General features: G+C 36.6%; 3 protein-coding genes across 3 annotated transcripts; 2 read left to right on the top strand and 1 right to left on the bottom strand.

Moving 5' to 3' along the window:
* Positions 1 to 13,615: 13,615 nt before the first annotated feature.
* LOC103406450 (cyclin-U4-1-like) lies at positions 13,616 to 15,667 on the top strand. Its single transcript, XM_008345433.4, has 2 exons — positions 13,616 to 14,047; positions 15,279 to 15,667. The coding sequence occupies exons 1-2, from the start codon at positions 13,713 to 13,715 to the stop codon at positions 15,562 to 15,564; spliced, it is 621 nt and encodes a 206-aa protein (XP_008343655.3). The 5' UTR covers positions 13,616 to 13,712; the 3' UTR covers positions 15,565 to 15,667.
* A 4,070-nt stretch (positions 15,668 to 19,737) lies between these two features.
* On the top strand, positions 19,738 to 21,886 carry LOC103406460 (trihelix transcription factor ASIL2-like). Its single transcript, XM_070824622.1, has one exon. It carries the CDS (start codon positions 20,498 to 20,500, stop codon positions 21,581 to 21,583), a length of 1,086 nt encoding a protein of 361 aa, XP_070680723.1. The 5' UTR covers positions 19,738 to 20,497; the 3' UTR covers positions 21,584 to 21,886.
* A 79-nt stretch (positions 21,887 to 21,965) lies between these two features.
* On the bottom strand, positions 21,966 to 25,340 carry LOC103406467 (uncharacterized). The gene is made up of 5 exons (XM_017325295.3): positions 24,719 to 25,340; positions 24,043 to 24,141; positions 23,313 to 23,357; positions 22,716 to 22,853; positions 21,966 to 22,537 (listed from the first exon to the last, which is right to left on the bottom strand). The coding sequence occupies exons 1-5, from the start codon at positions 25,337 to 25,339 to the stop codon at positions 22,205 to 22,207; spliced, it is 1,236 nt and encodes a 411-aa protein (XP_017180784.2). The 5' UTR covers position 25,340; the 3' UTR covers positions 21,966 to 22,204.
* Between the last annotated feature and the right edge of the window lie 1,848 nt (positions 25,341 to 27,188).

The following is a 27,188-nucleotide window of genomic DNA, read 5'->3' as shown; positions in this document are numbered from 1 at the left end:
CTTATCTACTGCATTTTTCATTGTCAATGTCATGATACTCTGGATTATATTTTTGTTCCTCAATCTTATAATTATATACACAAAAATAAAATAAAAGTCAGAGTCCTTGTCTGAGATTTTTACCTTCACTTCTGAGTTTCTTCTTCCGTATGTATAATATCATCAATCCAATTGCAGATTCTAACTGCTAAAACCTCACTAATTTTCACCATGCAGATTCTAACTGCTGCCTATTATTTATTTGATAATATGTTGGTTTTAACTTTGTCATGGAATGCATTTGATAATTAGTTGGAATTAATTTCATCATGTAATTTTAAGAATGCTTTTGCTTTAAGTTCTCATTTTATTTGGTTGCTGGGAATTAAGCTTCGTGTTTAACCACAGTCATCCCATTCGCTAAGACATTGAGCTACTATATCACACATTCTAGCCTCATTCACATTTGCTAATATGACCATGACGGGTCTCCCTCCGGTCACGCCTTTGGGGCCAACGGTGTCTACGGCTCTTGCATCATCGACTTCTTCATTAATGCATCATGTACTAAGCGCCCGATAGACTCAACGACGGCCCCGGAGTTCTAAGGAGGCTCAGTAGTCTAGTAAGGCTTCCTCTGTCCATGGAGAGGGGTCTCAGACAGGTAAGCTTGCTTTGTCCATTGATAAGCTTGCTTCTGGTTTCATGATGGTCAAAAAACATTGACATTTGTCTGTAGGCATGCTTGAACCTTCAAAGCTATCACATTCCCATTAATTAAAATGAACTTACTAAGAACTTCGCTTTTAGTGCTTTGCCTCTATTGTTGTCATTTAGTATAACCACTATTGTAAACGATTTAAGTTGGCACACCTGGCCTTGCAAGCCAAAACTTGTTGTAGACTAGCAGTGTGAAGTCATATCAACAAGTTGGAAATTTTGTTTTAACGTTCCCAATTGGTATAAACTGTTTGAATGGTTGGGTGGATGTGTTTTTTTTGTTGTTATATTGTCTACAGGTTTTAGGAAATGTTATAGTTTTAGGGCTGAAAATAGAATTAGTCTTATGTTTACTTTGTTTATTTGGTAGGTCAAAAAAAAAAAACCAGGGGCCCTTGCAGACTACTTAAGACATCACAGACCATTTGCACCATGATCGAGAAGATCACCATTCATTGGGATCCTCGACATCGTGCGGCTGCAACAAAGGAGCAGCACAGTGCGTTGGCCACCGATGTTGGGCGGTTATCAGGAACCATTGCCCACTCATGTGGGAGTCATGGAGAGATTTCCCACTAGAAGTCAAGGAAGTTGTTCTTCATGAATTATCGATAAGTATTTTCAACCTCAAATACTAAATTTTTATTAAAGTATACAAAGATTATAAATTTTAACTACTATTTATTTGTTGAGTTTTGCAGCATCACTATGAGCTCTCCAACCTCCATGCCAATCAAATGCAGTACATCAACGACCTTTGCTCTGGTATGTTCACTCAATGGAAGAGCGACCTCCACAAGCATTATGAGCTATATGACGGTCCGGAGGTCGCTCTAGAAGTTGGGGTGCCCTATAGAGTTGGTGGACCGTTGGGATGAATGGAAGTGGCTCTGCGGCCATTTTCAAGACAAGAAATACCTCGTACGTATAATATATTAATAAAAAATTTACAATTTTAAATAAAATTTTCATTTTTTATTCATTTGTTATAAATATATAAACTAATATTTTTTTTTAATTCAACAGAAAAAAGTGAAGGCAAACTCGATCAATCGGTCGAAGAAGAAACTTCTTCACCGATTCGACTCACAACGCTTCTCTTATAGGTTGAAAGAGCAACGTAAGGTAACCGTATATTTATTTTAAGTTTTCAATATTTTTACTCTTTATTACACAATTGGTAATCTATGTTAACACTTTTTAAATTTTTTCCAGTGGGGGGGGGTCAAAGTTTCCTAAAATTGATATGTTCAAGGAGGTGTACGTTTGGCTAGGGGATGGGCTGACGAAGCAGCTTCATGTAAGTTATTTCAAAATTTTAATATTCAATTAGTATTAATTACTACAAGAAAACAGGGTTTTTGTGGAGACAGACATTTGTCACATAAATATGAAAATTCGTCACATTTGACTATATGTGACGAATTCCAGCGTCACAATTATCGTCACCTATATAGCATCACTGATAGTTTACGTGACCAATGTTAGAGTCGCCACATATTTTTCTTTTACGTGGTGCTAATTTCGTCACATATTCTGTTAGTAAGTGATGGAATAAGCATCACAAAATAAAAAAGTCAGTGACCAATGTTTTTCGTCTCATATCAAACTTATAAGTGATGATTTTATCATCACCCAATATAATCCCAGAATGATACGATTAACACTAAATGACATTGAAAACGTCACATGTTCTTTTCACATGTTAAATCAAATACCTATTTAGGAATAATATATGATGAATTAATTACTTGTTCCTATTTCGTAATCTAGAATTGCAATTCATAACTATTGATGCGAATTAAGTTAACACACAAACTAAACCCTCTTGTAACAATTGTAGTAAAGAATGTAAGTATGGATCATTCTGGACCGGGGATTAGGAGGGCTTGCTAATAACCTCTAAATTGACTTAAAAACATATAAACAAAGTTAAAAACACTACACTAGACTCAAAGAACTAAAAACAAACTCAAAAGACTCAAAACAGGCTAAAAACGCTCAAATCTGCCTAAAAACACAAACTGGGCAGATTTGGACTCTAAACACACTTTTGGACGAATTTTGGTTTTAACTTGGTTCGAAACACTTAAAAACACAAACTGAATCAGTTTTTAACTAATATGACTCAACAAGGTAAAGGGGGTTTTGGTTTTGACAAATTTGAAAACAAAACAAGTAAATTAAAGAACTAATGAAATCTGCACGAATTTGAGTAAATTGAATGGATGGAAGGCTAGCTAGGAGGTTCTTCTCCACACATGACACACTTGCAAACAAAATAATTTCCAGTTGCTTTTCAATAAACTACGAATTCTCAATGGCCCAGATTAACTGTGAAATGCACTAATTAACCCTTAGATTTTCCTAATTTCATTGAATTGGATGATTGCATACAACAACCCACAGCATTCCCCACAAGTTCCCTACATGAATTGCATAATAGAGATACAAGTAAGAATCATTAAGTTCTATGAAAATCATAAGCATTGACGAAACACTTGTAACTATGAATTGCATGAAACTTATGCCAAGAATTTACTTAACACGGTTGTGACAACCTTCACTGCTTGTGAATATAAGTTCATAACGATTAGGTGAAACTCCCTTATATCCTATCATCAGATTTATGCATGAAAATTAAGCGTGCACTCTCAACCAACACACACAAATCAATTTTAATTCAAATGGATAAGTAAATTGAATTCACAACTTATGAATCACAGCTAAAAGTAATCAAATCATATTGTAAGCATGAACATGGTTTCGAATTCCCCCTAGCTAAGGGGGGTTTAGTTCCTCATACTCACAAAGCAAAGATAAATAAATTTAGACATTGAAAACAAAAAATGAAAACACCTAAAAACGCTCCAACAATCCAACTTGAATGGCAAGCACGTCCAAGGGTCCTCCTTCTTCTCTTTGTTGCGGCACAAGGTGTGGTTTGATGGATGCATATGGATATATGGAAGGGAATGGCTGAATGTGTTTTAGGATTGGTGAATGTCTCGGCCAAGGGAAGGGAGTGTATGGAATTGTGTTTTGGGATTTGTGGGAAATGAATGGATGAATGGATGGTGCCCACGGCCAAGGAATGAAAGTGTAAGTGTATGGAGTTGTGAGATGTGAATGTAGTATCTTTTGATGGATCTCCCTAGTTATGGTGAAGGGTGGATGTATTTATAGGCTAGGGAGAGGATCACCATCTAATTAAGGTGGTAGTGGTGTATGTTGTGGTAATGAGTAAATGTAATGGGTGTAGTGGGTGAGTGTTTTGGTAATGAGTGGATGTAATGGGTGTAGTGGATGAGTGTTTTGGTAATGAGCGGATGTAATGGGTGTAGTAGGTGAATGTTTTGGTAATGGGTGTAGTGGATGTAATGGGTGTAGTGGTAGGTGAATGTGTTAGGTGGTTGTAATGAGTGGATGTGTTGGGTGAAATGAGTGGATGTAGTGGTAGGTGAATGGATGTGTTGGGTGAAATGAGTGGATGTAGTGGTAGGTGAATGTGTTGGGTGGTTGTAATAAGTGGATGTGTTGGGTGAAATGAGTGGATGTAGTGGTAGGTGAATGGATGTGTTGGGTGAAATGAGTGTGCTAAAATGGTTATTTATAGGGAGAGGATGATGCACAAATTTCAAATTTCGTCCATTCTTTTTGCTCCAAGCATATGCTATCCATTCCATGCCCAAAAATGGTCCAAAATGCTCCAAAATGCACTTCTTTGCCACATTAACCCTTTGGACCTACAAACACACGAAAATAGCTTAAAATACTAAAATAACTACGAACTAACAACATAAATGCCAAGAAACAAGCTAACTAAGTTGCATAAATATACTCCTATCAACTATAAGGTAATATACTTAAATCACATTTTTCATTAATCAACAATTAAAGCACATAAGTCGAATGCATTCATCAAATGTACATCCCACAAAATAACATAAACATCCCAATATTAATCTAACTCAGGGTGACCTATCTCAGTGGTAGTCATTCATCATGAAGGGCACCAACACTTATACATAGACAACTTGAGGTCCTAACAAAAGGAAAGTATAATCAACATTGAGGTGCTAACAAAAGAGAAGTCTAAGACACTTGCAGCCAAAAAAGCCTTTAACTTTTGATACTAGACTTTCATCAACATTGAGGTGCTAACAATAGAGAAGTCTACGACACTTGCAACCAAAAAAGCCTTTAACTTTTAATACCAGACTTTCATCTTCATTTTGGAAATCCAATTGAGCTCTCAATTGTTCATCTAAGGAAACCATCTGATAAAAACTTGATTTAAAGGAGTACCCTTAGGTGCTCTTTGGATCTGCTTCATCATTCTTTTTCTTCATGTTATCCTTTCATAATAAACTAGAAACATATCAGTTTCTTTTTGAAAGATCAGCTACAATATCCTTAATTAAGAAAATACAACTTGACTACTGTATGAGACCACCAGGTATAACCTGTCTTTACTTATGATTTTGTAGTTTCTATTTGAATGTGGGTTAAATTGAACTAGGCATATACAATGTTTTGCTCAAAAAGTAATAAGCATCAATAGCATAAGAATATACTGTAATAGGCATCAATCAATATCATAAGGATATATTGGTGGGGCAAACAGAACGAAGAGAAACATAAACTTATTAGGAACACAAATGTAATTTAATTCATAAGGGGCCCTTTCAGCTTCTAGCTAGTTATATCAAGTTTTTTCTTGAAGTCAATCTTGCATGTTCACTTTATTTGTGCTTTCTAAGTTGTATCTTGTCAAATGTGAATTTTGACTCTCCAACTCTCTTGAAATGAAAAAAAATGATAAGCCTATGAATGACTGAATGACTTATCTATTTGTCTAGAGCAACATCATTGATCCACTGGCCGTTCTTGTCTTTGTGGAGGAGGTGGTGGCGGAAAAGGTGCAAGTGCATCAATTGGAGGAGGAGGTAAGGGATCCCTCACCTATTTCACCCTCTTTCCTCACTACGTAGAAGCTGCCATCTAAAATATGAAAAGGAAAAGTAACTAACACATACTAAAATGTTAATATATACAAACCATTATACGCATAATGACTATTTGTAAAATTATAGGCCAATAGATTACTATTGTAGGATATGAATTAATTTATAATGCACATATCTCACCACATTCATCAATCATAATCACTTTATCGTCATCGTCGTAAGCTCACCAAACTACAAATCCATTGTCTATCCATGAATCGAAGTCAGATCACGTTTAGTCCTATTATTGAGCTGCACATTCGGACACATTTCAATAGGTTGGCATAATAAAATATATGTAAAATTGTTTACATAGACATATAATATGACAAGAAAAACTAGCATGCTTTCAACATATACATGCACAATACTTCATATTCATCATTACTATTCAAATGCAATAATACTTTTGACTAGAGGTAGCATGAATACTATGTCATGTTAAATTACAAGTATGAAATACAACATACGAACTTGAAACTTTGGTCTTGTACTTAACTAATCTCAAGCTTGAGCACCTTTAATCTTGAAAATCAAGAAAGTACAAGAATTTCATATATGTATATACAAAAGTAAATCTGCATCAAAGCATAATATAGAAATTTTAAAAGTTGACTAACCAATTGTAGATGTTCAATAAATTTACTAGTTCTCGTTTCCTATCCTCCCAACAATGATTTGGCTTTCTATATCCCATCAATTACAAATTAATTCAAATCTTTTGTTCTCTTCCTCCATTGTAAAGCACTTGAAGATACTTTGGGTAGAATATCTGAATCTCTTAGCATGCCAATGTCAAACTACATTTTGCTCCAACAAGTGACTAGGATGTAAAATCCAATCCGATCCCAAACTTGGCAGGTTAAAAAGATGGGGAACATGAAATCCAAATTTAAGCTTGCATAATGCAAGTCCAACGCCCTAAAAATGAAATGCGTTCAAGAAAGTGGCAAAGCCAAATTCAGCCCTCATTGTTCTAGTTTCTTGAGATTTTCAAAAACACCTCATGTAGCCTGCAATACAATGCACCAAATCACATAATAAACCAATTATAGAAGGGCAACGGCACAGCGCTGTTGGCACTCTCATGTTTAACTTTTGGCGCTACGTATATTACGTGTATAAAAACTGTAAAATACTTAGTTTGAAGTGCTAAAAGCATTGCACTTAATAGATAGGTAAATAAATGTGTGGGAAAGAGGAAGAGTACCATGACAAAAGGTGCTTCAGTGAGAAATAGAATAGGAAACCCTCTATAGAATGCGAAGGGTCCTATGGATTTTAGAATCGTACACAATACTAAAATTATACTTGTACCTGAACTAACAAACACCAAAATTTAATCAATTCAATCAAACTCAAATTAATTAACAAAATATTATTTTGTTTGAGAATTTTATTAGATGATATTGGGTGACTGATGCTGCATAACTGATGTTGTATACTAGGTGACTGATGCTGCATAAATGATGTTGCATATGACTGATGCTGCATATTGGGTGACTAATGTTGGGTGACTGATGCTGCATGATGGGTGACTGATGTTGGGTGACTGATGCTGCATATGAATATTAGACGATATGGGGTGACTGATGCTGCCAAATTTTATGTTTCCTCTTTCCATGGGATTCTCTATTAAGTCTAATCCCTTAATTTGAGAAAGATTGACATCTATATGACTTGTTGATAGTTGTGTGCTAGCTACTTGTTGCTCTCCCTTAATTTAAGGAGTGATAGCTTTAGGGTTTACCGGGTTAATAGGATTTGCCAAGGTAGGGTTGCGTGTAACCTTCTACCTCATTATATATCCCCCCTTGTACATTCAATCAATCTATGAAAAATACATTCAAACAAACTTAAAATTTCCACAAATTTACTCTGTGGTAGTTTACGTGTTGAAAAAATAGTTACACGAAAAAGGGAGTAGTTCCAGTTTTTTTTTCTTTTTTTTTTCGAATATTGCGACTAGTATAATCTTCTTCATCTACCAAAAACTATTCCTCCTCTTTTTTTTCCTTTTGTTTAGTTCTTCAATTTTCCCCCTTTTTGTTCTTATTTGTTATGGTGTAGCAGAACATGATAGTTTGTCTTTTTTAGAAGTGGATTTGTGCTATAGCGAAGATGTTGTAGTTTTTATCCTACCGCAGAGAATTAACTATGCAACTAATCAAGAGCTTACATAGCTACAATAATTGTGTTCTAACTAAATTAGAAATAAGAAAATTACAATTTAACAAATGATAATGTTCACATATGGCCATCAACGACATTCCAAAGAGAAAATAGAAAAATAACAACCATTATTCATTGATTTTCAAAAGAGAAAGGAAATTGATAACTGGATGTCTAAGCTTGGCAAACAAAGACTGATTGAAGAAGAAAATCCAAAAACAATTAAAGAAATAAGTACCTTGTTGTCGATTGAGATGCCGAGGAAGGGAGATGAAGGAGAGGTGGTACGTGGTCCCCGTCGATGGCAACCACCAGGTGGGTGGTCGGCGAGGCGGGGTGAGAGAGTAGAACCAAGTGGAGCTGAAAGAGATGGGGTGAGAGAACAGAACAAAATAGGTTTTTTTTTTTTTTAGGGAAAACGAAATAGGTTATTAGGTTTTACAATTTGGGAGTTTTGACATTATTATTTCAATATTTTTAATTTTTACTTTTAATATTATAAGTGATGAGTTGACTATTACGTGGTGTACTCTTTATATAAGTGATGAATGTAAAAATTTCGTCACATATTAACATTTCGTTTGGCGGTAAAATTTCCCGCCCAATAGTTTGTGACGAATTCAAAATGTTTATGTGACGCAAAATATTTTGGTGTTTGTGAAAATCTTTATGTGACGATTTCTAAAAAAGCCTCACTCATTTTAGCCAAATGTGATGAATTTTTAGGCGCCACAAAAAATACTGTTACCTAATCCATGTTTTCTTGTAGTGAATATTAATTACATGTATATTCAAATTAATTTGTTTATTTCATTTTTCTAGTCCACCATGGTGGAGAAGGGCCAAACCATTCTGAAGGAGGTGGCTTCCCAACTTCCCCTAGAGACCCCGATCGAGGAGGTCGCTCCCCCTGAGGATTTTGAATTTCAGATCATGACAGACACACTTGATTAGACCCTGGGTCATCGGCATGGGAATGTTCACCGGGGGCTTGGGAAAACCCGCCTTCGGGACCCGTCTGCCTCATCCTCCAGGCAGAGAACAGAAAAGGTCGAAACGCTGACATCTGAAGTGGCGGACCTGAAGGAGTGGATTGCAGCCAAAAACAATTTGATGAACCAAATTCGTCGCGCACTTCAAATTTTTGGCATTCACTTCCCCGACGTTGAACCACCTCCAAAAATGACCTCACAACCCCCCCCTCACAGCAGCTACAACCTCCCAACCCCCCGACGCAGCAGCAACACCACCAGCTGGCGATTGTGACATCGAGGACTACCTATTTTAGTTTTGTTTTAAATTGTTTTCAATTTTAAAAATACTTTTTTTCATTGTATGTAAATTTACAATAATTTTTTAATTCAATATTCTTCTTTACATTTTCTATTTTTAATTTCATTAAATTCATTTTTACATGAAACAATATTAGCAACATTTAAAAGAATAAATAAATTATTTTAAAAACTAATTGTTGAGCAAAAATTGTACATAATATGTAAACAAATAATTCACTCGACACAATTTCACCCTCGTTCATTTTTCGAAGAGGGTTTTATTAATTCAAGTTCGACCCATTCTAGGCTATGCGCCTATTAATTACAACCATTCTTTTAGGAAAGGAATACCCTTTGATTCTAATTCGAATAAAATGTAACTTGAGGATTTTGGTGTTTGTTTGATTTTGTGACTGCACCTAGGTCGAATCCTAGATTGCCTACGTACCCTCTTGAGGGATCAAGTCACTCGTAGTTCAAGTATTTGTTGAGATTTGATGCCTTGTGCAGTTTCAACTCGTGCAGGCAAGGAGCATTTGATTCGGCTTCATGCCATTTGAGATTTTTCTTCGGCTTCGTGCCACTCGAGATTTGATACGGCTTTGTGCCCTTTGAAACTTTTCTTTGGCTTCGTGCCATTTTGGTATTTGATAGTATGAGTGAATTTAGTTTATATAAACCAGGGATTCGTTTCGGTTTCACGGTTGCGTCTAAAACTTGATATCAGACTGCCTACGTATCCTTAACGGAATCAAACCGGCGTAGTTCATAATATTTGGTAATATTTGATTTGGATTTGTGCTCAGCCTTTGGCGAAATGAAAAGCCAATTGGATTTGTTTAAAACCACATATGACCTTCGTATTTGCCTAATAGGCTTTTTGAAATAGGGGTTTAATTTGTCTTCTCTTTAAGTAGTTTTGAAGACATAAAGTGGGACTCCCAGTCCCACGTGAGATGCACCAAAACTTTTCCTTAAGTGGTTGAAACTTGAAGACAAAGTGGGACTTCCACAAAGGATAAAGCCACCCCCCTTTTATTTTCTTCACTTTGAACTTTCAACCTTTTTTTAACATGGGATTTTAAACCGTCCAAGCCTTCTGGCAGCAAACCTTACTCCCCTTTTTTTTATGCCTTTAAGTTTTCAACAACTTCCCACGTAGGGTGCAGACTTGACTTCCAATTTCAAGAATCCCCATTTTTCTTGGCTCTTCTTCTCCACGTGAGCAGCATTCCCACTTAACTTGAGAGATTTTGTTTTGCAGTAAGCTTCTTTCTTCTTCTATTTGAAGACTTCGAATTTTCTAAGTCCCAAATAGGTTTTCAAGTGGTGGAGAGGAAAATCATATTTTATCTTTCCACTTATTTTGAATTTACATGGAAGACAACTGCCCATTTTTTTAAAATGACCATCTGCATGATTTTGAGTAAAGAAAGGCCATCTTTGCAGTTATAAATTTGATTGGTGACAGTGCATCTTTTTTGACTTCAAGTGGATAGCCTCAAAGTTATCAACTTCCTTGTAACTTGCATTTGTTTCATCTTATATACTGCGGTTTTGTGATTTGCATGGACTCTTTGCTTTTGCTATGACTTTTCTCATTGTAGGAAGACATCATTTTCTTTTTTTTACTTCACCACTGAAGTTTGCTGACACTCATGTGATGAACAAAACTATTTTTTTCTTCCTCTTTTTCCTGGAATATTCTTCGAAAAATAGAGCAGCAGCAACGTGCTAAATCCTTCCGACTGAGCTCCTAAAACGGAGCAACAACCACCATTTCAACTTTGGTCTGAGCTCCTAAAACGGAGCAACAGTAACCATTTCAACTTTGGACTGAGCTCCTAAAACGGAGCAGCAGTAACCGCCAATTTCCTTGAACTGAGCCCCTAAAACGGAGCAGCAGCAACCGCCAATTTCTTCAAACTGAGCCCCTAAAACGGAGCAGCAGCAAACACGCCAAGCTCCTAAAACGGAGCAGCGGCAACACGCTAAATTTTTCGAGTGCTCCTAAAAAGTAGCAACGGCAACACGCCAAGCTCCTAAAACGAAGCATTGGTTGTTTATCGGCCGAGACAAGGGTGCACGTTACGGTCTCTAGGTTCATGGATAGCACTCTTGCTACGCATAGAGGAACAAGGAGCAACCGTCAGGACCTTGGGGAGTCAACAACCGCAGGAAGCGGAGAGCGTCTCTCTTTCTTCTCTGCTCACCAACCGCATCTTTGGCTTCGTGTTTGCCACAGCAGCCGTACTTTCAGATCAGGAAATGGCTCCGGGAATGGTGCAGGAGGATGTGAGCGAGAAAAGAGGAAAGCTCCCTGAGAGAGAAGTGGTGTAGCCTTGGAAATTCAAGGTGGAAGGAGGAAGGTTTATCCTTCTGAAGGCTGCGATGGTGGGACTTCCACCTTCTTCTTTGTTTTGGTGAAAATAAAAAGAGCCAAATCTTCTTTCTTTTCCTCTGCACAAAAACTGAAACAACACCAAGACAAAGAGCAAAATATAAACAATAAATTTCTACCTTGTACTTTTCCCTTTTGCCGTGTCTTCCCTGCTTTTCTCTTTTCCTTTGTTCTTCTCCGTGTGCTTCAATTTCTGCAGCGTTTCTCTTCTTCGTTGCAATATTTTCTTTCAATTTCTCTCTTAATTTCTGCAGGGTCTCTCCCTTTCTTTCTTTCTTTTTTTTTGTCCCTTCCTTGCTGTGGTTGATGCCTATTTATAGGCATCTTAGGAGGTTTCCAGAGTTCTTACGTGGGGGAGGATAGAGGCCTTTCTTTTCGCCACTTTCTCTTAAACTGACTCCACTTTTCTTTTTGTTGCAGAAAATGGGGGAGCCGTTGATTTTGTATGTTTCTTCCCTCTTTTGTAGGGAAATGCATATTTTATTTTATTTTATTATTTATGGATGTATGTAAAGCCCATCCTCATTTTTGTTGGGCTGGATTACATCTTGTTTTGCCTTGTAGTTTGACCCAATTTGTATGGACCTTATTTTTTATACGTCATGTATTTTTATTGTTCAACACTAATTTTAAAATATTACTGCGACAGCCTCTATATCCGTCGATCAAGAGTTTGTGGGTTGAACCCCTATGTTCATCGCCCAAGAGTTTGGAGGTCGAACCCTAGTTTCGTCTCTTGGTACGTGCAACGACCACTAGTTCCATCGCGCAATCTTCATTTTGCGCGACGAAGAGTTTTCCTCCGTCGCGCAATGCCTGACGTCACGAGCTATGTGCGACGCTCTCTTCGCCGCCCAATGTTTCCGGCGACGGTTTTGGCCTTTGTGCGACCCTTTCCCCTTCATCGCCCAAGAAGTTATTCTAGGTAGTGTATTAGAAGCGGTTGTCACTAAATAATACAACAATGTTTCAAATTTGAACAAATTCTAGCCGTCGTTTGCTTTAAACTAATTAGTATGTATAAATACTAATGAAATGCGCATTATTTTATTTTTATTTTGTCAAATACCGAAATACACATTATTTGCTAAATGCTAATGGAATCTAGCATTATTTATTATTGGTTAAGCAAAGATTCGGATCATATGATCTAATCTTAAACCCAACCTACAGTCCCTAAATTTATAATTTGAAGTGTGCTTATTGCTTGCAACAAAAGTAGCAAAATATATTATGCGTGTGTGTGTGTGAATGCCGTAAACCAGCAGGGCAAATCCATGTTATGCCACCCAATTGTATGTGAATCACACCACATGCACAGATGCAAGATCTCTTAGAAATTGGGACCCCCATATTACAGTCACAATTTCCCCACATGTAATCACATGATGGGTATGGCATGCCTTCACAATTGTCAATTTGTCACAGCAAATAACCGGACAATCCCACATTCACTATTGGAAAAGACACTATTAATCCACCGTTAATTCATCTTTCTTCCCTCTTTAAAAGGTTTGAAATGAAAAGGAAAAAAAGGTTTGAAATAAGATTAACTATTTGGTTAGAGTATTCTGTTTCTCTTTTTGCATTCAAGTTGGAGTGCTCCTTCGATAGTTAAATGAATTTTAGCGTAAATAATCACTTAGATCTGTAAACATTTGAAATGAAAAGGGCAAAAAGCAAGAAAATCATTGCCCAACTCAAAATCAATACCTTTGAGTTTTTGAAAATTTGTGATAAGTCACAATCCCACTAAACAAATGAGGGCACATAAAGTCATAATTCAAATTGTTGAGGTCATTTTTGTTTTCTGGTTTTTTTTAGTTCAAATAACAAGAAAATGGGAGACAAAAGAAATATAATAGTTAAATGAAAAACTAAAAAAAACCAGTTTTGACTATTTGTTTAGTTTTATACATATTTACCCCCCTTTCTCTTCTTTGACCTCTATCATGTCTCATGTTCCCTCCTTTCTTCAACCAAAAAAACAAAAAAATAAAAAAAAATAAAACAATAATCCCCAACTGTCCACATATATATATACCCCAGCACAAGCACTGAGCACCAACAAAAATTCAAACACTTGGGAACCCAAACTTGCTCATCATTCCTTTCCAAAAACAAAAAAAAAAAAAAAAAAGCTTGGTCATCATCTCAATGGCAGAGCTAGAGAACCCAACAGTGATGACAAAGATCATAACTTTCCTCTCTTCTCTGGTTCAAAGAGTGGCGGAATCGAACGACCTCAACAGTCATTTCCAACCCCAGAAAATCTCAGTCTTCCATGGTCTGACTAGACCCACCATTTCGATACAGAGTTACCTAGAGAGGATTTTCAAGTATGCCAATTGCAGCCCATCTTGCTTAATCGTGGCATATGTTTATCTGGATCGCTTTTCGCAGAGGCAACCCTCGTTGCCAATCAACTCATTCAACGTTCATCGGTTGCTGATTACAAGTGTCCTGGTGGCTGCAAAGTTCATGGATGACATGTAAGTCTTGAAGTTGAATTTTACTAGCTCATGAACAGAATTTGGAAAGAAAAAAAAAATCTTTGATAATGTTATTCAAAAAGATTTTGCAATTTTTTTGGTGGTCATATCCATTCACTAGCATTGTGTTCATCAAATTGTTCAACTTTTAGATATTATGTTTCATGCATGAATTGTACATTAAAAAAGAATATGAATTCACTAGTATTTTTCCTTGATGGGTTTTACCTTATTAAGTGTTCTGTGTCTGTGGTATAGAACTCTCACTGTTTTTTATCTGGGTTTTGCTTACTTTCTTGCTTTTGTATCTTCATAATTTCAGAAAAAGACTATGTAATTATTTGGAAAAATTAAAGGCAGTTACCTCATACAGAATTTTGATTCCTTTAATGATTAATTTGGAAAATTTTCAGAACTAAAATGTATAAACTTTTAGTTCAGAGGTGTAAAGTTTCCAACAATGTTCTAAAATCCAACTAAGTCCAGCCATGTGATACCCTGGCTTTTCCTATATAAATGGAGTATCCACCTAGATGCACATGGTGACCTAATTTAATAAGTTTTGGTCAGTTAGACCATCTCCAATTCTGGGCTAAAAGCCAAATTACCCCCCAAATTACCCCCCCCCCCAAACACTCTCCAATCCATGCTAAAATTTTAGGCTAAATGCCAAATGCTATTTCTGGGCCAAATACCCCCCCAGCTTTCCCCCGGGCTAAATGCGAAATGTTTATCGGAATTTAAATTTTTTAGATCAAAATGTTCATAAAATTAATTTACAATAATCTACATATTTATTTATTTTTAAAGAATTGATTTAAGAAAAAAATTTAGGCTAATTTCATTCTTTAATAATTCCGGGCTAAAATTTTAGGGTAGAAGGGTTGGAGCAGAAAAGATGTTTCTGGGCTAAAAGCTAAATTTTCCGGGCTAAAAAATTTGGCTTTTAGCCCAAGGGTTGGAGATGGTCTTATATAAAGTCAATAACATTTATAAGGAAATATGGCTAATATGGGGAAAATTTTTGGATGTCACTGGCGGATGTATGCTCATACGAGTTATTAACGTAGCGATATGATCGGTGATAGGGTAGAATATCTCTTTTATATGCACATCATAATAAGCCTCATGGTCAAAATTTTCTCCAATGTTTTGTAATGATATGTATATATATTGAAGAATTAACTAGCTTAATTATATCCGTTTTGATTTATCTGGTGTGAAATTTCAGGTACTACAACAATGCATATTATGCAAAAGTTGGAGGAATAAGCACAATAGAGATGAACTTTCTTGAAGTGGATTTCCTATTTGGTTTGAGCTTCGACTTAAACGTGACCCCCACAACCTTCACCACCCACTGTTCGTATCTCCAGAGGGAGATGCTTCTATTGCAACCACCTCTAGATTCTGCAGATTCTTCTCTTAGTTTAGGCAAATCACTAAAGCTCCACTTGTGCTTTGATGAGGATGAAACCTCCCATCAGCAGCAGCAACAGCAGCAGCTAGCTGTTTGACATAAAACCCTTAAAGGGTGTCCAAAAAGTAGTTGTTGAGGTAGTGATTTTTGTAATTGTATTTTTTTTGGCCTGGCAAAATTAACATTAGATTTTTGTGTAATTCTTTTCTTTTCTCTGTTCTTTATGATTTTCAGATAATACTTAGCTATAAGCCATTTAATTTTACATGATGACGTGATAATATTTACCGTACAAACGTCGTAAGTCAAACTACTCATTCTCTTATCATCATCATCATCTAAAGATGATTTCTATAAATTTCATTCAATTTAGAGATCTCGTCTAGTCATTCACGGCATCCTCACAATCAATCATCAATTTGTTTGATTCATATCGATGACTAAACCATTTCCAAATTGAATGAATTTTTAAAGAGATGGTTTTTAGATGATAAAGAGAATAAACCATTCTTATTATAACGTATTATAATAAAGGGATACTTTGGATGCAGCTCCTAATCCTTAACATTCTTTGATTAAAATCTTAATAATATTCAAAGTTTGATCAAGGTCCCTTGACTTTGTACACCTCATTATATTACTATTAATATTTATAGTTTTATAGTTTTGACATTAATTGTTTGATATTTTATGAGATTTATAATCCTATAAATTTAAAATCCCTCATTATAATACTATTAGAAATGGTTACAATAAAAAAATTCAAACATTTTGATTGAATAAATGGATAAAAACTATGTATAAATAATGAATAATAAATGGCAAAAGAATGTATCCATAGTGTTAAAAATATTGGTACATTTTACAAACAAATTGGTACATTTCACATATAACAAAGTGGTACATTAATAAAGAGGAATGGGTACATTAGAAATAAATTAGGGTATAAATAAAAGATTAAAAATTATGAATACAAATGAATTTTTAAAAATATAGGCGCTAAAAGAAATTAATACATGGGAACAAAATAAAACTAAAAAGAAAATACTACAAATTAAAAAAAAAATGTTGCAAATTAAAAGTGGGTACAAACTAAAAATATAAATATATGATACAAAGTTTAGGCATAAAACATAAATTTACCATATGTAATTTTTCTATCATTCATTAAATATCATGTGAAGGTATACACATGGGTACAAACACAAATAAAACTTTAAAAAATATGGCACAAAAAGAAACTAATATATGGGTACAAATTAAAAATGAAAAGAAAATTGGTACAAATTAAAAAATATTTGCAAATTAAAAATAGGTACAAACTAAAAATAAAAATATATGATAAAAATTTATCCATAAATATAAAATACTAATTGTAACATTTTTATCATTAAAGGAATATATTTAAAAATAAAAATATTTTATTATTCAAATAATTAATGATGTTATTAATAACCAAGGACCTTGATCAAAAATTGAAAATGAATAGGATTTTAATCAATGGAGTAACAAAAAGAATGATGTGAACCTAATTTTTCCTATAATAAATAACAATACATCATCATGTAAAGAGCTAAATAGTGTCATATTTTTTAGTTTTATAGTTGAGATTTTGAGTCTTTGAATTTACTGTTCGGAAATCAATGCCTCTAAACTGGCTTTCATGGTTTTCGTTCTTATCCATACATGTTAGGATTCTTGTTTTAACATTAGGGTTTGCCACCAGAAAAAAAAAAAAAACATAAGTGGCCATGCAATGCAAGGCAATTTCTCATATTAATTTACTTGGTCACAATTTGGAAGGAAGATGAGTGGTGAGTTTTAAACCTAATTTGGTCACATGGGTATTATATATAGTTATACATGGTGTGACAGTTGTAATTTTTCGACAGATGGGAACAATGAACATGTGCATTCCCCGGGCCACTGTTGGAAGAGAGAGAGAGAATTCCTACTAGCCGAGCAATTGAAAAAGTTGGTACTGAGTTGTACAATTTGTCTTCAAACAGTTAGAATGTTATTTTGTAAGATTGTTAATTTGAATGACCGACATTTAATCGAAAATTTATTCCATGGTTAAGTTGGAAAAGTTTGATTAGTTAGCTTTGAGAATGTAAGTTTGTTGTCAGAATAATGTTTTTAAGATAATTAATTAATGCATTACGCTTTTAGGCAGTTAATTGAAACCACATTTGAATAAGAATTCATTTGATCAATGAAATAAATTAATAAATTAGGATCTTATTTGAATTCTCTTTGTGAGGATTCCGAGAATCACTTCATCCTATCTGTTCATTTGTCATCATGTGAGCAAAAATCATTTTGAATTATTTTATTTAAAATTAAAAATAAATAGTACTTAACAAAAACTTATCGTACAATATACGATAACCAGACACAGTAAAACGATCTCCGAGATTCTCACAAAGAGAATTCGAAGAAGATCTTTTTTGAACTACATTAATATTTTTCTTTTGTCTTTAATATTTATAGTTTAATTTCTATCATTATAAAAGATAACTTTTGATGATAAATCTATGATTAGGAATATCATAATTAATTAAAGGGAACTTTAACGAAAAACACCCGGTACTGTTCACTTTAACGAAAAACCACATTTTTACACTAAAAAGTCAATCATGGTACTATTCACTTTACCCTTTATTTTGTCCTTATCATTAAAACTTAAAGTTTTCAAGCCCTTTTCATTAGTTTTCCTTTAATTAAAATCCTTAAAAGTTTGAAGATATAATCTTTCAAACCCTTTTTCATATATGACATCATTTAATCGAATACACGTCGTTTATTTATTCTTTTGGTCAGCTTTTAAGGATCATCTAAATCATCCCAAATTAATAGTCTAAGTCATGCATTATGACAACATCACTATGTCCTTTTTCAGATCGACAACTTGTCGTCCAAGCTCTTTGTCCAGGATCTTAGAGATGAATGATGCTTGGCCTTTGGCCAGCTAGTTGTATAATCACTAGAAAGTTTCTTGTATTTGTTAAACATAACAAAATCTCAGCTGAGGCATATTGTAATTTGTAATTCCTACCTCCTCTGTTCTGTAAACACTCAAGGACTAGTTTCAATTACACACATCAAAGTTCCATTCGTTATTATTGATCACTCTACTACGGGAAAAACTTATTTAAAACGGTTCATGTCACATTTTTGAATCCGACTTTAATGCTACGTAGCATCGATATTATGAGTGTTCTAATCATCAGACTCAATCACAATTATTAGATTTTAATTTTTAATCTTAGTCATTCATTTTCAATATTATTCAACAATATGTGCATTAAAGAATTTTCTCACTTTTCTTTCTCTCTCTCTTTTCACATAACTTGTACATATGAACAGAGAAACAATGACAAATCACAGGAGATGAGAGACACATAAATAGAAGTGATATGACGGAACACCTAAGTTTGTATCCTCTACTGGCAATACATAAATTGCACATGCTCTATACATTGACAACACAAAACATTACGACATGGACCTCACATAGTTTTAGACCGCCATCCACCTAAAAAGTCACGAAATTTGATTTATCTACAACTAATTGTATATGATCATGGTCATCTCTCCGATCATTCCTACAACACCCATTTATGTTTGCCGAAAACTTGGATAAAAAAAAAACCCATAAATTTGTAAAGGGATAGCAGTAGAAAGAGCCAAGGTGTTGTTGGAGTTAAGGCTGTTGCAGAAATAAAGATTGCTTGGGTTACTTGGATAACTTGGATTTCAAGTTTTATGTAAAGCTCTAGTGTGTTGTTCTTAGTTATAGCATGAACACTCAAGCTGCAATGCAGAGCTGAGATTAAAACACCTTAATGGCTTGTATTGTGCCTCTTATCTTTTTTATTAGCTCATAGGCTCGTGTGAACGGTAACGGCTAGATTCTCTTCGTGTATTCCTTCACACTTCTTGTGTGAATGAGTGATGATTCAACACAATTCACTGCATAGAGAGCAACGAACTCTCTCTACAAGTTTTCTGAAAATTATTCTTGCTTACTTGATAAAAATTCTTGCACAACTATTTTTAGTTATATAGAATTCAACATGGCCTCAGAGCATGGTTCTATATGAAACAATGATAGCAACAGAAAAAAAAATTAATTAAATGCAGGGTAGAACCCTTCTCCATCGACCATTTTCTTTGAAAATGAGAGGGGAGTTTTTTGAAAAATGATTCAATTGTTGGGTTGTCAATAGTAATTCCACTTTTTTTGGGCAACAATAGTACTTTCAGTTTCAATGTGAACTTTATTCATGTTTAATCACAAGTTTGCCCCACTATTTATGCTCCACACGTGTTATCCATGTGATATTAAACAACTCCCCCTCTCCAATTTGTTGAAACTTGAAAGCACCAACCAAGCTTACATGCCCTAATCCTATTGCTATTTAGTACCACCACAGCACCACCTCTTGTTCCCCCACCTCCCTCCCCCTCACGCTCTCCCACCGCCCCTAAACCCACCACAACCCAAAGGCCCACCATACAAAAGTGTCCACCCAATCACCACCCGCCCACCGTCACACCAACACCACTATTTTCCCCATTACAAAATTTCAAATGATGACGATGATCGAAGAATGACAAGATAATGGGCAAAGTCAGACAGAGGTGGACCTGCCCCCACCTCCTCCCACCTCTCTCTCTCTCTCTCTCTCTCTCTCTCGGGGTGGTGCGCGTAGGTTTACTTAACCCAACCCCCACCCTACCACCCTACCACCCCTGGCGCACGTTAGCCACCTCACCCCACACCTAAGCGGTGGCCTCATCCACCGCTCATCTCACACGCCCACCCTTAGATCTCGAAATCAGCCGCACACCCCTCCACCCACCCTCTTAAACACCCTACCCACAACCACAATCATGCTTCCAAACACCACTTTCTCCTCCTCCCTCCTCCCCCTTCCCTTTTTTCTCCTTCCCCTCCCTCCTTCTATCCTGCGCCACCACCTTATCCTACATCCCCAGATCCCACCCTAAGCAAAACAATATCCATGGCTTCTCCACCGTCTTCCCCGCAGGACGACTCCATCCTCCCTCTCCAATCGGACCCACCGCAGGCCGTGCCGCTTGCTCTCCCGGCCCCACCGCTGACCCAATCCCAGCAAACACAGCCGAACCCAACCCCGCCTTCCTCCCGCCGCCTCCCTCCTCCCTGCTGGTCCCACGACGAGACCGTCGCCCTCATCGACTCCTACCGCGAAAAGTGGTACTCCCTCCGCCGTGGAAACCTCAAGGCCACCCACTGGCAGGACGTGGCCGACGCCGTCGCTCGGCGATGCCCGGCTGCTTCTCCCGCGAAGACCGCCGTTCAGTGCCGTCACAAGATGGAGAAGCTCCGGAAGCGGTACCGGACTGAGATCCAGCGAGCCAGGTCGATGCCGTTGTCCAGATTCACGTCGTCGTGGGTCCACTTCAAGCGGATGGACGCCATGGAGAAGGGGCCGGCAGCTGGGAAGAGGGAAAACTCCGAAAGTCCCGGCGAAGAGGAGGAGAACGAGGAGAACGAAGAGGAGGAGGATCCGGATCAGGAGCTCTATGAGGAGCTGAGGTACGGGTCGAATATGAAGAGTATGAGTAAGTTGTATAGGAATGGAGTTGGGGTTGGTGGCGGAAGTGGCGGAAGTGGTGGCGGTGCTGGTGCCGGAAGTGGGTTTAGGATTAGGATTCCAACTGGGGTTAGTATAGCTCAGCCTGGGACCAAGGTGTATCCGAAGATGGATCAGAAATTCGGGATGAATTCGAATCCAGCGTCGGTTTATGGGAGTGCTAAGGTGATGAGAGAGTGTGGGAATTCGGGGAGGCCCGGATTGGGGAAGAGAGAAGGGAATGGGAGGGAGAGGGAGAGAGACCCCGTGGCGGAGATGGTGTCGGCGATTAAGCTTTTGGGAGATGGGTTTGTGAGGATGGAGCAGATGAAGATGGAGATGGCGAGGGAGGTCGAGGCGATGCGGATGGAGATGGAAATGAAGCGGACGGAAATGATTTTGGACTCTCAGCAAAGAATTGTGGAGGCTTTTGCGAAGGCGGTTTCGGAGAAGAAGAAGAAGGCCAAGAGAATGCCATCCCCTGAGGCATAGATGGTGGGATTGCATTGGAAGATAGCAGCCGGTGGTGCTTTTGGATCATAGAGGGACTAGGTAATGTGAGTTTAATTAGTTGTAATTTCGTGTTTAACTCTCGTTTACGAGCCACTTTTTACAATTTCCTTTTGTTTTCAAAGTGTTGAGGGAATGTGGAACTTGGTCACGTTAGCTTGGTTCTAGTCGAAGATTGTAGCTTAGTCTTTGTAGCCTGTGGTCTCGCGTAGCGGAAACTATGTAGATTAGCTTTTTGTCTCGTGTAGTGGAAACTATATATTCGAGAAAAATGTTCTCTTGTCAGACGGCCTAGCAGATTCTGAATCTAGCAACACAAAGCATGGTATGATTTTAGAAACCGAGTAGCGATTACGCGATGCAGTTTGCTTGGTATCGTAACACAATGCTTAGAGAATCAATATCTGGGAACTCTCTTTATCTACAAATTGAATAGGCAACAAATCTAACTAGCAAGGACGAACAACTATTAAACTTGCATTTTCTTCGCCAATATGTGTTTTAAGTAGAAAGCCCAAGAAAAACAGCATCACACTGAGCATGATGCGTGTTTATGTACGCATCGAACCTGGCAATGTCATTATTCCGGCGAACCTTGCAGCATCATGATTCCGGCTTGATTCTTCGGAACCATAAAGCGACAGGACTCTCCAAGACGGAGACATTGATGTTACTCCAGACCTCTTGTTTGGTCGGAAGCTGGGCAATTTTCTCGGCGATTTCCATGTCTTCAGGAAGAACGGAACCAAACACAGTGTAAGCTTTTTTCCACTCAAAATGGTTGGCTAGGCTGATGAAGAATTCTGGACCGGAACCAATCCAGGCAACCGATCCTCTTCTGATGGTGCCAGACACCTCTGCCGGAATCTCCTTAAATACGAACCCGTGAGCTGCAAGCGTTCCTTGTATTAGCGCGAAAGGCGGGCCAAACGGAGCCTATATAGCTTACATGAGAAACTTCTGAATGAGAAATAAATACCAAAAGCAGGTATACGCGAGCAACTATGTATAACGCGGATATATGCTACAAGATTGGAATGACGGGCACTCACAACAAGCAAGCTCAAAACTCAGACAAAGCTGAAGAGTTACAACTCCTGAGTCCGAAACTTACATTTTTTACATGGTTTCCTAGTGAGTCCCAAAAGCTTCCCCGGTTTTCTGCGCGATAAAATTGGCAGCCTGCATAACGGGGCACTTGCAACAGCTCAAGAATGTAGGCAACAGAATGTGGGGCACAATCAGGACGGAGCTGCATAAATTTAAGACCGAACGAGAGTAGATGCTGTAATCATACAGTTTAGTTTTAAGAAGATTACATGAACATAACAACTTATAAGAAAAGAAATCGCATCAATTGTGAAGGAGCTTGACGGAGAACACTGAAGAATACCCCTAAACCTAGCAAGTTTCGATCAGTTAACATTTTTGTTTTCAAATGAAACAGTGTTTTTGTTTTATCAACATTCAGATACTAGTACGAATCCTTATTTTCACACGAGAAATAGTAAATTTGTTAAAGCTTATAACGAGCAGCATCATATAGCCGCTAGAGTTTCAAATTCATGAAGCTAAACAGCACATTGTGAACAAATATGCAGTCTAAACTTTCGATCACTACAGTATCAGCATAACTTAACTGAATAAGATTTAGCTCAGGGTTGTAAGAGATCCTAGATTACGCATCTACTCCTGAGGAGGAAGAATTAACCTTTATATGAAGAGTCCCATACTCTGTTTCCAAGCCGACAATACCCTGTGGAAATCGAAGGGTAGATACAAGCCATGTTATGTGAACAGACAAGAAGACACAGAAAACAGAAATAACTTTTAGTCTAACTTCCTTAAAACCACTCATATAATATACGAAAAAATCTGCTGCTACAATACACATCGATCTTTCACGTTATGCACTCCTCTTTGAAACTCATAGAAAAAACCACACATGCCAAATTCTTACATCCCCTCCTACAAATACTAGAAATGTCTTCTAATTTTAACAACCTCAGGTAACCAACTCAAGTCAACTAAGCCTTCTCGCAAACATAACTGCAGTCGGCTAAAAGCATCAAACAGAAGCCACTCTCGAAGCCAGGTTTCAGACAAAACTAGGTCGTTTTTGTTGGCTGCCCCTGCTAATGTGAACTAATCAAACAGTAATCAGATGTTCACCGAATCAAAGTGTAGTAATCTCCAATAAAAAAATTATAAGCCAAACTGCTTTTGGTAAAACTAAACATAGTAACTACAATCTTAGTTACTCTGATCTGAAAATTTCTGTGAATCGTTTTGTCCCAAAGAAGAAATGTTCATATATCAGCAACGAAACACATAAATGGGACCCTCGGGCGCATGAGTAAACAAGTACCAAAACTTGACAACATAATTAGTAGTAGAATTACAACCAAAGACAAGTACTATGACAAACAGTAATTATTTACCTCTCCTTTTCCAAAGACGAGTCCAGAAGTCCATGCAATCAGATCACCTGAGTCTTTCCGATCAGGGTCCAAGGTATCCTTTTGTTTCTTTAACCAACACTGCAAGCATGAAGAAGATAGGCAGCTTAGAACCCAAACCAGTTAATTCAATCAAAGGATTTATCAAGAATGTAACAGTCATATTGATGTGCAAGATGCTAATTTCGATAATGCTCTCGTTCATGTTGATAATGTCCCGAGCCAGGATTGCCATGAATTTTTAAGAATAAATAAGAAGAATATGGTAGAATAGACTGAATAGTAGCCCTAAAAGTTGCAAGCACCAGAAAATGGACTACGCACAATCTCAAAATTTGCTGACTATTCCCAATCGTCACACCGAAACTCTTATCTTATACGAGTACAATAAATTCTTGTACATTATATGAAAACTACACAACCACACTACGAATTTCCATCTACATTATCTCCCAAAGCTTCCTTGGAATAAATAAACCAAACCATCATAGGAATTTACGCATACATGGGCGTAACCAAGTTGGCTACACGCTCTAGTGTAATTCCCCTACTCCGTAGTTTAGATTAAATTAGAATACCGCTCAATTAAAATGAATATACCCAAAAATAAATGTTAAATAGTAGAGAGCAGATTTGATGAAACGGAGAGAAACCATACCTCACCATATCTAAGTCCACAAGCCTCTCTATCCCCACAAAACACCCAACTGTCACACAAACAATGCCCATCTCGATCCCCGCACATATCCTTACAAGACATGCAGCACTCTTTAGAAGAATTCACCTTAAACTCAGAACCCCATTTCACAGCATCACCCCAGAGCTCTAAATTCTCAATCCCTCTGCAGCATTCTCCATCTTCTTCTCCACTCCTCCATCCAACGTCTCCGAATTCCGAAACCGAATCAGCTGTTGTTATGCTGCTGGGTTTTGAGGCCACAGCGAGGAACAGGTACACCATGCAGCAGAAGATTGCGCCCATCAGGAAAAGGGCCAGAAGTGTGAGACGGCCGAGTTCTGAGTCGCTCTGCCGACGACCCATCTGAGATTTTGGACTGAAATGAAAGACCCGGAAATTGTTTTTGAGATAATTCGTTGGGTTCGTGTTGTTGGTTTTGGAAAATCTGATGATGTTGGCAAGGCTTGAGAGCACGAACAAGACGGGGAGTGAAAAACGACGGATGAAAAGTAGAGTTACAACCGTTTGGTCGGTGACTCGTTTACGTATGGAACCTTTATAACCTCTCTTATTTTTGTTCTGGTCTGTTCTGTTCCACATGAACAGAGTTTGCAACCAATCAGTAATAATATCGAACGAAAGATTTTTTCAGTGTATTCGCAACGTTAGTCCGTACATGTATACTACGTGTTATAATACAAATGAAATGACATTAAAATATATTTTTTCATTCTTCATTTATATTATAACACGGGATCTACAAATTGAAAAGTTTAGGGTTATTTGCTGAAGTATCATCTTAACTTATAAGTATTTGCGATAATACCACTTGAACTTTTAATTTTTATTTTTTACCACATGTCTCTTTGAACTGTTGAAATACACCACCTACGTTACTTTATAAGGCATACTAGAATCAAATTGGCTTCAAAATAATATTGCATGATTCAATATGACTCCAAAATTGGAGATTTTATAGCCCTAATTTGGCAGTTCCCCAAAACTTTACAACCTTAAGTATTAATTTTTTTTATTTTTATTTGTTTGTGAATCTTAAGTAGTAAATTGAAAAGAGGAGTCCTTTTTGTAATTGACCCCAAACATTAGGGGTATAGTTTGAAATAAGCTATAACTTTTATGTTGTTGGGAATTGGGAAGATCAACCCTTCATTATATGGTTCTTTTATATTATTTTACCTTTTTGTTTTTGGTTTTAATTTTATTTAGTTTAGATATTATTATGCTTTATTATTATATTTTGAAAAATAATTAACTTACTAACAAAATCTATCGTTTGATAAAAAATTAAAGCTTTCTTTAAAATGAAAACTAATGAAAAGAGATTAAAAACTTTGAGTTTTAATGATAAAAACAAAATAAAGGGTAAAATGAATAGTATATGATTGACTTTTTAGTGTAAAAATATAATTTTTCATTAGAGTGGACATTACCGAGAGTTTTTTTTCGTTAAAATTTCCTCTTTTTTTTTACAAAATTAATAAATTTACTATTTAGAGGAAATAAAATGATAATAGGTCAGAAACCAACCAATTTTTCTGACTGGTTATCAGATGGCGATGAACCCACATGGATGGTGGAAGAGGACAGAGCATTTGGGTTGATGCAGAAGCAGCCATGGAACATATGAGTGGATAAGATGGCAGAGGGAAGCGGTGGAGCTTTTTGGTTGGCATGATGGAGTTTGCAATTGTTTTGCTAGAATTAAATCTCAACGGTTGATTTATTGTATAAAGGCCATTTTGTTAACTCACACTTCAAAGAAAAATAAAACCAATAATATCATCTTACACATGTATTAAGTTTTATTTTTTCTTGAAATGTTTAAAAACTGCTATCTTAATACAAAATTAAGTATAAAAAGTATAAAAAATGAACAGTATTAGGAGTTTTTCGTTAAAGTACACTTTTTAAAGTCAATTCTGGTACTATTCACTTTACCCTTTATTTTGTCGTTATCATTAAAACGCAAAGTTTTCAAACTTTTTTCATTAGTTTTGTTAAGAAAATATTGTAAATTACAGCTTAGTCATATGATGAAAACACTGTTGATCCCAGCTAGGTCAAAAATGGAAAATAATTTGTATAACACTTGGGCAGTGGGCAGGGCACGTGAGGCACTTCGAAAATTATTTACATTGGCAAATGCATGTGTAAATTTGATATTTCAAACTTTTAAGTTAGGAAAATTATAAATGAAAAAGTTAGACGCAATTCGAAAATCACAAGTTTAGTCCACATATGGAAAGTTAATTTTAAATTGAGATAATATTTTTTAAACATTTTAAGAGGGATAAAAGTTAATACATGTAAAAGATGACATTAGTCTTTTTCTTTTTAGAGTGTCAGTTACAAAAGTGCTATTTATAGTGGTAAAGTCTTTTCACAATTCCATCTCTTCATCTGTTCCTCCCTTCTCTTTCTTCCTCTC

Source organism: Malus domestica, chromosome 07 (assembly GCF_042453785.1).
Source record: "Malus domestica chromosome 07, GDT2T_hap1".
NCBI classification, from domain to species: Eukaryota; Viridiplantae; Streptophyta; class Magnoliopsida; order Rosales; family Rosaceae; genus Malus; species Malus domestica.
This window is presented reverse-complemented; position numbering and strand designations above follow the sequence as displayed.